At 35.2% G+C, this 11,465-nt stretch overlaps 1 protein-coding gene across 1 annotated transcript; it reads left to right on the top strand.

Moving 5' to 3' along the window:
* Positions 1-871: 871 nt before the first annotated feature.
* Positions 872-4,789, top strand: LOC132599551 (hyoscyamine 6-dioxygenase-like). Its single transcript, XM_060312888.1, has 4 exons — positions 872-1,139; positions 2,091-2,371; positions 3,164-3,482; positions 4,420-4,789. The coding sequence occupies exons 1-4, from the start codon at positions 948-950 to the stop codon at positions 4,663-4,665; spliced, it is 1,038 nt and encodes a 345-aa protein (XP_060168871.1). The 5' UTR covers positions 872-947; the 3' UTR covers positions 4,666-4,789.
* The last annotated feature ends 6,676 nt before the right edge of the window (positions 4,790-11,465 follow it).

Genomic DNA, 11,465 nt, shown 5'->3' with positions numbered 1-11,465 from the left:
TGGGTTTTCAAAACAAATGAAAGAAGCCATGAATGTGACTTGTTCCACCAAAATGATTTACTAAATCATCACTAATAATTTTCGATTGTCGTCTTAAAACACACTGATTGCTGTAAAACATTATTTATAGCTTATATGTTTAAGGTTGCAATTATGTTTAAGAAATTGAATTGAGAAAGAGGGAGCAGGCGTTTAAGAAAATGGGTAAAGCATTTGCGGTGAAGTAAAATTGGATTTCTTTTCTTCCTGAGGGAGAAACGCCAGCTGGCTTGGGCAGAAAAAAGTTAGATGAGTGAAAAGACTAAAAAGCCCATTTAATTTGTTCATAGATATTTTGCTAACAGTGATATATATGAGAACTAAAAAAATGGGTAGGATGCTATCCTACAACCTTCATGTTGTAGGATAGAAAAACCCTATATATATTTAACAACATTTTTCATGCGTCAATTCGGACTATATATTTAACCCACATCAATCCAACTATTAGATGGGTTAAATAGGGAATATTAAAGTGAGTTAAGTTAATTAATGAATAAATTGATGACAAACAACATACCCAGTATAATTCCACCAAATGTAATCTCAATGATGAATAAATTGAACGGGTCATACTTTCACAGGTTATTTTTGCTATCTCATACTACGATCACAAAAATTGTACTTCATCTAACTCTTTAACATTTCACCATTTTTTTCCTTCTAGTATATTTTAAAATAAATATAAATGTACACTGACAATAACTATAAACTATTACAACTAGACAGGTAAAATTTCTTTTTGCCGGTTGGCTAGTGATGTTAAGATCTCTTTAATATAAAAAGGTTATTAAGATTTAGCCTATTGCATGCATATAAATAAGTCCATAACACAGCCTTGGAGCTCACAAAGAAATTACTATCTAATTAAGATATATCTCTCTCTTAGAGGAAATTATTAGTTTAAAATGGCATCACTAGTTTCAAGTTGGTCTTCAGAAGTGAATTCTGTCCCTGAAAAATATGTTGTTCCATTGGAGAAAAGGATATCTGCAGATGTACCAATTGGTACACACATTCCAGTTATTGATTTAACACAACCTTCTGCTGAATCTATTCACCAAATCATCAAAGCTTCAGCTGAGTTTGGTCTCTTTCAGGTTCTCTCATCTCTTGATTATTTTTCCGCTAGATGTTCCGTATTCGTATTAGGATCCGACTAAATTTGGTTTCAGCCCGTCTCTCATTTCTTGATTGTTGTACATATATCATTCTCTCCACATTGATATGTTATTTGACATTTGTTTTTTGTTTCAGCCGGTGTCTAATATCTAGGGCGCCGACTAATTTTTTGGTTTTTCACATTGTATTTGGTATCTGCTTTGGAGCTCTGACTACTTTTTGACCACTTTTAAGAGTCGTGATTTGCGAACAAATTCTATTGGGATTGTGATGTGGGGTTTATGATACGGGGACTAAATAATAATGGGAGTATTTAGTTGATATAGGAGTTTTTTTTTTTTTTTTTGGTAAACTTGAGTATTTGGTTCGTTGTATTAAAAATGAGATATACATATGCTCATCTTGGTTTTATTATATATAAACTTGGATAAATTTGTATTTCCAATTCTAACCTTAATCGTCTTACAAGACTTTGGGAGAAGAACACTTTTGTTATTTGGTTTCTTTTATCAGATTGTCATCCCACATTGAACGCGGTATAAAAATAATACCTCAATTATGATATAACTAAAGGACACTTTTGTTATTTGTTTTGTTTTATCACATTGTTATCCCACATTGAATTTGATATAAAATAATACCACAATTATGATATAACTAACATAGAATTGCTTTTACCGAAAATAAAAATCCAAACAAAAAGGGGATCAAAATAACCTCCCATTTTATTCGAAGTTATTATCTCATCCATGAACAAAATGACCCCTTACGGTTAATTTCACGTATGTCTCTGCAATTAACGCGCTATAATAGTAAAGCCATGAAAGTATTTTTTTGTCACATACTAGATTTTACCCATTATATAACATTAAAATTATCAAATTTCTTTTTATTATACGAAAATAACTGAACTTTTCACACTATAACAGGTGATCAATCATGGAGTTTCAAAAACCCTGATGGCTGATGCCTTAGCAGTTTGCAAAGAGTTCTTTAAGCTGCCAATTGAGGACAAAGCAAAGTTTATTGAAAAAAATGAGGGCTTAGGTGACGTTGAACCATTAATTGACCAAAGGCCAAAGCTTTACATTGAAAAGGAATACGCAGCACAGAAGGCATCTACCTTTTGGAAAGACACTTTCGGACATGGATCCCATCCTTTGACTCAAGATATGATAATGTCATGGCCTGAAAAGCCACAAAAATATAGGTATATTTTGTTTTCTGATTTTCCACCCAGTGTTTAGTATCTGTATTGGGACGCGACTAAATCCAAATTAGTGCAGGAGAGTTCCACATTTGGGTAAAACATTCACTAACAACGATAAACTCCATACTTAGGGCTCTAACTCGAGACATCTGATTAATGATGAAGGAATATTTATCCCTTCATTATAGCTCTCGTTGCTGATATATGTATTGCTCTTACTAATTAATGCATGTGGTAAGAGTATGGATTGGAACCGTCAAAATGAACTTGGTCCGTGAGACTAACCCAAATTTTCAGTCCATTTTAGACCTAAGGCTTTTAAGGCCAGGCCTAATCACCCCACGACCTCATTGGCTGGATTATCTTCACTTCAGGGAGGTACGAACATGAGGGGAGTATTGAAGGAGATTCAATTAAACCCGTTTCTTTAGTGATACAACAACAACAACATACTTAGTGTAATCCCACAAGTGGGGTCTGGGGAAGATAAAGTGTACGCAGACTTTACCTCTACCTTAGGGAGGTAGAGAGGTTATTTTCATTAGTAATATACACTTAATTGAAAATAATTAAGTAAAACTATGTTAAAGTGCTCTATGTTTCTTCTATATATGAAGGAAGAGAGAGAAAGTACAAAAAAAGCATGAATAGATATACTAATTCTTCAATTCCAGTCAATAAGAGCTATCTTGGACTAAGAATATTGTTTTTTGTTACTACTGATGATAAAATAGTTGAAAGCTTCTCATTAATGAAATAAATATTAATCTTGCTTATTTATTTTATTTTCAGAGAAGTGATGAGTGAATATGCATTAGAATTAATGAAATTGAGCTTGAGGATTTTGGACCTTATGTGTGAAGGACTTGGGCTTGAAATAGGGTATTTTGGCAAAGAACATAGCCAAACCCAACTAATGTTGATCCATCACTACCCACAATGCCCTGATCCAAATTCAACAATAGGTATAGGTGAACATTGTGATGGTGCACTCATCAATTTGGTCCAACAAGAACTAAGTGGATTCCATGTGAGACAAAAAGATGGGAAATGGTTTGGTGTTGAACCAATTCCTGGTGCACTTGTTGTCATCAATGGTTTGATGTTGAAGGTATTGTATATTTCTTTTACTTCAAAAACAAAAATTAATTTCTTTTTTTTCTTCAAGTATTTGAATTTTGTTGATCAACAAATTTGGATTAGCGATGTAGAAAGTTCATTATAGTCGGTTTAATGCTTCCTACCAAAAATGACGTGCTCGAACCCAGGACATCTAGTTAAGAGTAAAGAAATAATTGCCATTCCACCATATCATTTGGTGACAAACATATATTGTTAGTCTCTTGTTTTTTCTTTAATTAAGCATTCAATTAAATTCACTGACCGACTAATTGAGGTTCGCTTCGTCGAAAGTCCACTATGGTCGGTCTTAGCACTCCATACCCAAGAAAATTCTATAATCATAATTTGAACTTGAAATCTCTTATCAAGGGTAACAAAATTTTACCATATCACTGCATTCTTAGGTGATAAACACATATTAGTTTTTAATCTTTTTCTTTCCAGCATTCTAAATTCACTGCAGACTAATTTGGATTAACGCCATAAAAAGTCCACTATAAATGGTTGATTTTAGCATTTCCTATCAAAAGGGCTTCATTTTTTTTTTGACAAAAAATGGTGATTGTGTATAGTTGTTAGCAACTAAAAGCTAACTTACATTAACCAACCTGATAATATGACTCAGTTGCAAATACATCTCATGTATTTTAAATTAAACACTTACGTCTTGTTATGAAATTCTACTGCCAATATTATCCAGCTCTTAGTTGTCGGTTTTTTCTTAGCGAGTGTGTATAGGTTGTCAGTGACAGAAAGCTATCAATTGAACTTCACTAACTATCCCTACAATATGACTCAGTTGAAGATATACCTCATATATTTTAGAATCAAATACTTACGCCACTTATATTATGAAAATATTACTACTAATATTATATGGCTCCGAATTATTGATTTTTCTTATTTTTAATGTCAATTTAATATAGGTTATCACCAACGGAAAGCTATCAGCTGGAGTGCATAGGGTTGTCACAAATTCAATTTCTGATCGAACGTCAGTTGGCAGCTTAATAAGTCCAGTTGAGTGCATTATAGAACCTGCAAAAACACTTATAAATGAGAGCAATCCTCCATTGTTCAAGTCATTTTCATACACAGAGTACTTGGGATATTATCTCACTGATGGAAGTGAAATTGAAGCAGCACTGAAATCATACAAGCTCTCTGATTGAAACAAATTATAAGTTTATGTTTGTGTTTGTTGTAATATAAGTTTCTATGTTTTCACAAGTGTATTTGATGAATTTGAATTTAGAGTGAATAAATTGGTTGTGCAACATATTACAATGTTCAAAATTTTCAATATTAATTCCATCATGCATAAAAGACTGTGGTGGGATCAGATGTGGATCCATGATTTAAGTTTTATGTCTTTAACTTTCAAGGTCCTCAGCATTGAACCCCTTGTGTTTTTTAAACTATGGGTTCAAATTTATTATATGTTATAATTAGTGGATTTTTACACATAAATTTATGATCTGCGATGAAAGTAATGGATTTAAACTCGGTGCTGCAATGCTACATCTACCTTTAAGTGGGTTGGTAAGTACCCTTACATCCTTAACTAAATGTCTCAAATTGGATTTTTGGATATGAAGTTGCTTTAATAAGGAGCGCTTCTTCTCCAAAATGGCTCTTCTTAACAATGAACTGCATTGCACTGTTATAATTATGTCAAATCTAATATTTGTTAAAATAATTGCCAGATTATTTTGGATATAAATAAATATATGCTACGCATACATTGAAAATACTAAATTTAGATGAACCCAATGACAAAACGTTGCATCCGCGTCTCTTCCCCTAGGCTATGGAGATGAGGAAAAAATGTTGAAAACAACATCTCGTGATGTTCTCTTATTGAGATATATAGTGAAAGAGTTCAAGAAAAGAAAAAGAAAAAAAAAGGTAATTCTCTTCAATGATTAATTGATTCTCTTCAATAGTTTATTCCATGAAATGTAGATGTAGCATTTTTGTTTTTGGTGACTCAGGGGAAATTAGGTAGAGGAGGACAAGGAGCACCTCTCATAGGATGTCAATGGCAATTTTTTTTCAAAATCACAATAACTATAAATGTCACCTACAACTTTATAACATAAATCTATACAATGTTTTTCACATTCATTTGATGAATCTACACAATCAAAATTCTCAAAAATTGCTTCGCACTTGTCATAATCATAGTCATCATTTGAGGGATCATATCTTGGTGCATATGCTTCAACTGCCATAAAAACATAAAATGTTAAAGATAAGTCTGGTAACTTACTTCATTACTCTACGCGGCAAGTATGTACATGTTATTAAGGCCTCATTTGTTTTCATTAAAATTAAGACGTCTAAATCTGAATGCACATCTGAATGATTAAGATGTTGTCTCTAGGTCTGAACATTGAATGATTAAGACTGTTTGTTTTTCAATATCTGAATGCGCATAATGTATTTATTTAAATATAATAAATATACAATTCAAATTAAAAAGTAACTAATTAGTAGAAAATAAATACAAATTTAATAAAATAAAATATTTTTTGATAAAAAAAAAACGAAACATTTATGTTCACTAGTAATGGTGGAGATGTTTTGTAGTTGTGGTGGATGGTGGGTGGTGAGTGGGGGGTGGAGGGGTGAGTGGGTGGTGGGAGGCAGTGGGCGTGGGGTAGATGGTGGGTGGGTGGGGAGTGAAGGTGGGGTTGGTGGAGGCAGATGGGAATGTGGGTGGGTGGTATGGGGTAGGGGCTGGTGGTGAGTGTAGGTGGGGGTAGTGGGGAGTGGGGGTGAGTGGTGTGGGGTATGGGTTGGTGGTGGGGAGTGAGGGTGGGTTGGGTGGTGTGGGGTGGGATTGGGGTTGGTGGTGGGGTGAGAGTGGTAGGGAGTGGGGGGTTAGAGTGGAGGATGGGTGGGTAGTGGGGTGGGGTTGAGGTGGATGGGTGGGGTTGGAGTAGAGAGTGGGTGGGGGTGGGGTTGGAGTAGAGAGTGGGTGGGGGTGGGGTGGAAGTGGAGGGTTGAGGTTGGGGTTGGAGCTGGTGATAAAAAAGTTCCATACAAAAATACCTCTTAATGATATTAAGACTTGGTTCAAGATCTTAATGATTAAGACCTATTCAGACCCAATAAGTGCTTAGATCTTAATGCAAACAAATGCACTTAATGACTTAAGGTCTGAACCATTCAGATTCAGACGTCCAATAAGTGCAAACAAATGAGGCCTAAGTCTCTTTAAACGTCTGGAATGGGAAATGTACGGGAAAAAATACTTCTATGAATCTGGACACATCAAATACATTGAACAAAATTAACTTATGTTGTGTTTGGTATGAAGGAAAATCTTTTTCACGGAACATATTATCTTTGAACATATTTTGACCAATCAAACATAAAAAAGATGAAGAAAATGTTTTATCTATACCAAACACACCATTGCTATAGCTTTTAAGAAAAAAATTGTCAGAAGGAAAAAGAAAGACAAAGATTGTATAAACCATATACCCGAAGCCACAGCTAGCAAAACTAGAAGAACACTACAACTAATCTTCATTCTTAAGCGACAGATTTTGCTTAGATGCCTGTATACGTTCTTGAGGATATAATGGAATTTGAAAATCTTCTTTAGGTAAGTTGTTTTTAATTTTAAATATCGTGGTAATTTGGCATATTTAGATAATCTAATAATGAGGTTGTGTTAAGAGTAATCAAAAATGGAGAAGAGAAGTTATAGAGAGAGGGAGAGGAGTTCTAGAGAGATGAAGAAAATATCTTGTGTTTTGAATGAATGATGATCAGTACATGAAAAGAAATATATACATATATATACACCTTAACCGACTAAAATGATTATTAGTGCTAACCAATTTGCTAAGTAACTTCTAATGACAACTAAATATTTACACTTTAGTCCTTTAGCTTAAGTTATATCATAGCTAAACCCACAGTCTTCTACACTCCCTCTCAAGCTGAGGGATGAGAACACGTTCTTTATCCCTAGCTTTCACACCAAATAGTCATGTTGTGGTCTGCACAAAGCTTTAGTGATTAAGTCTGCCAGCTGCTCCTTTGTGCCAATATGTTCAATCTTTATCAACCCTTCTTGAATCTTTTCTCTCACCAAAAGACAGTCTATGTTAATATGTTTGGTTCTCTCATGAAAAATAGGATAACCTGCAATCTGTGTAGCAGCCTTGCTATCATAAAATAGAGTTACAGGTAACATCAACTTCATGCCTAGCTCTTTAAACAATCCATTCAACCAAGTGACTTCAGGAACAGTAGATGCTATGCTCCTAAACTCAGCTTCTGCTGAACTTTTGGAAACAGTCTGTTGTTTCTTTGACTTCTATGATATGAGTGCATCTCCAAACTTCATAGCATACCCTGTCACATATATTTTGGTCTCAACACATGAACCCCAATCAGAGTCACAATATGCAGTCAACTTTGCATCACCAGATGAAGGCATAAACAATCCAAGACCAGTAGTTCCTTTGACATATCTGACTACTCTCTTAGCAGCTTCCATGTGAGAAGCCTTGGGTGCATGCATATGTTGATTTAGTATTTGAACCACAAATGCAAGATCAAGTCTTGTCATGGTCAAGTAGAGTAGTCTTCCTAAAACTCTTTGGTAACCACCTGTGTCTGATAATAAGGTGTCATTTTCAGCAACTTCAGGTTGAACTGCATTATCATATTCCACTGATGTGATCTTGTGATTAAACTCAAGTGATGTACCAGATGGTTTGCTATCAGTCAATCCCAACTCCGAGACTAACTCAAGTGCATACTTCCTTTGACACAGATGAATTCCTTTTTCAGACCTGGAGAATTCAATACCAAGAAAGTATTTCAATTCACCTAGGTCCTTCATCTTGAACCTAGCTTAAAGATCTTGTCTTATTTTGTTGAATCAGTCTGAGATTGATTCCAGTCACTAGTAAATCATCCATATACACAAGCACAATCAAAATGTCATTATCTTTTTCTTGAGTAAATAGAGAAAAATTATAGTGAGATTGCATAAAGGCCATATCTACTAATGTTTCAGTTAATTTTAGGTTCCACTGTCTAGGAGCTTGTTTTAGATCATAAAAAGATTTATGAAATTTGCACACTTTCCTTGACTCCCCTTGGCTTCAAAAGCCATCAAGAATGTGCATATAGACATCCTCCAACAAATCACCTTGAAGAAAGGCATTGTAAACATCCATTTGAAACACATACCTAGAGCAAAAAGCAGCTAAAGTAATAACCACTCTGACTGTAACCATTTTGGCTACAGGAGAAACGGTTTCTAAATAATCCAGTCCCTCTTATTGGCTATAACACTTAGCTACTAGCCTGGCCTTATATCTCTCCACTTCTCTTGAAGACTTATACTTCACTTTGAACTTCACTTTGAACACCCACCTGCGTTTGTTAGGAGGCAAGTCAACTAAGGACCAAGTTTTATTCTCTTCCAAGGCAGCAAGTTCAGCTTCCATAGCTTGAATCCACAAAGGATCCTGGCTAGCTTCAATAAAAGATCTAGGCTCAACAAGAGCAGAGAAAGCAGCAAGAGAATCCTAATGGGTAGGAGAGAGATGATCATACGAGACATAGTTAGCAAGTGAGTGAGCACTAAAGTCAGACTTAGAGGTAGTCACATAATCAGTTATCCAGACAAGAGGCTTGATGGACCTAGAAGATTTCCTTACATCAATATCAGGAGCAACAACATCAGGAATAGGAGCAGGAGCAATGGGATCAAGAACAAGAATAGGAATAGGTACAACAGGATCATGATCAGCAGTAGGACTAGAAAGCTCAGATGATGAGGACAACCTAGTAGTAGCAGGAGAAGGATGTGAAACACTCTCAGCATCATCATCAGTGATAGATAGAACATAAAAAATAGGAGAAACATCAGGGTGAGATGTTTTGAAGGAAAATATGTCCTCTTTAGACACAATATCTCTGTTGACAAACACTTCCTGAGACCCCAAATCAAATAAAATGTACCATTTGTGAGAAAAAAGAGTACCCAAGAAGAACAGAAGGAACTGCTCTAAGACCAAACTTGTCTGATTTTTGTAATTTGGAAGCATAACACAAGCTACCAAACACCTTCAAGTGTTGTAAAGAAGGAGAAGACTTGAACAACTTCTCATAAGGAGACTGACCACCTAGAGTTTGACTTGGTACCTTGTTTATCAAATAGATAGCAGTAGACACACAATGGCCCTAAAACTTCAAGGGCATATGAGCTTGAAATCTCAGAGCTATGGGCATGTCAACGATAGTCTTGTGTCTTCTTTCCACCACCCCATTCTGCTGGGGTGTGTATACACAAGAACTCTAATGCAGCATCCCATTATCTTTGATTAATGAACTGACCTGAGTATTGATAAAATTAGTCCCATTATTAGTTCTTAAGCATTTGACTCCACTGTTAAATTGAGTCTTTACTATGAGGAGAAAATCTCTAAGTAGAACTATAGTGTATGCTTTAGTAGTCACCATTTCAATCCAGATGAACTTAGAGTAATCATCAATCAGAGATAAAAAATATCTTCTTCCATTATAAGTAGGTACTCTGTATGGACCCCATACATCAGCGCGTATCAAATCAAAAGCACATTTAAATTTAGAGGTACTAGTAGGAAAAGACAGTCTGGATTATTTAGCAATGGGGCATATAGTACATACATGATCTTTGAGTTGCACATTATGGAAGCAATAAATATGAGCTAAAACCTTAAAAGGGGCATGACCTATATTTTTATGCGACAAGGAAATATCACACATTTTATTCTCAAAATTCAAACTACCAGTATTGACAATATGAGAAGTAAACTTATGAGAAACTGCATTAACATCTGAGTTACTATGCTGCACTTGATCGTCTTGATGTAGAACTGCTTTATTGTCCTGCAGTATATAGAGACCATCATCCTCTCTACCAATCTCTAGAACCTTCCCACTTGAGATGTCCTGAAAGACATAGAAGTCAGGGAAAAAAACCACCATATATCCTAGTGCCTTGGTAATTTTTTAGACTGAGAGTAAGTTGTATTTGAATTCTGGTATATACAAGACATTTTGAATAGTCTTATCTTGCAGTATAGATGAATCACCCATATGTCTAATATCAACTTATTTTCCATTTGGTAGGTTCACTTTATTCTGATTCTGCATATCCAACACCTTAAGTCTTTTAAGCAGATTTATATTGTGTATCATGTGATTAGAGGCCCCAATGTCCATTATCTAGTTAGACTCAACTAACTTAGACAAAATAGCATGATAAGTAGTATTACTTGCTGTAGCAGATGTACTTGAAATATTTCTTGAGGTACCAGCCTCTGAATTGAGCCTAGCAATGTTTGCAGTAGGTTCATTCTCCTTTACCTTGAGCATCTATAATATCTGAGAGTATTGCTCCTGAGTAAAAAATGATATAGGTGCAGGTATTACTGAGACTGACACAGAGCCATGATTGGAAGCATTAGAATAGTGAGATTGATACTAGTCCTCAGTGTTCATAACATTGTTAGCATATTAATTTGAAGATCCCTCCCTTCTTTTTGAACTTAAAATGAGCTGGATAACCATGCAGCTTGTAACAGGTGTCCTTTGTATGACCTTTAAACCTGCAAACTCACAGTAGAGTTGAGACTTGTCAAATCCATTAGTCCTAGACCTGAAGTTGTTGTTATATCCACTTTGAGAACCTTTGTTGGTAAATATAGCAGTAGGATCAATACTTTGAGATTTATTTGTCATGAGAGCATTAGAATCACCTACATCATTTGTCAAACCTGTACCATGACCATGTCCAATCCTTCTTTGACTATCCATATTCACAATCATAGCATAGGCTTGATTTATGGTTGGAAGAGGATAAGTCATGTAAACTTGACTCTTAGCATGATCATAGGATTCATTCAATCCCATAAGGAATTGCCACAACCTTTTTAACTGAAAGTGTTCACTA

Source organism: Lycium barbarum, chromosome 6 (assembly GCF_019175385.1).
Source record: "Lycium barbarum isolate Lr01 chromosome 6, ASM1917538v2, whole genome shotgun sequence".
NCBI lineage: Eukaryota > Viridiplantae > Streptophyta > Magnoliopsida > Solanales > Solanaceae > Lycium > Lycium barbarum.
The sequence above is the reverse complement of the archived record's forward strand: the minus strand, read 5'-3'. Positions and strand labels throughout refer to the sequence as shown.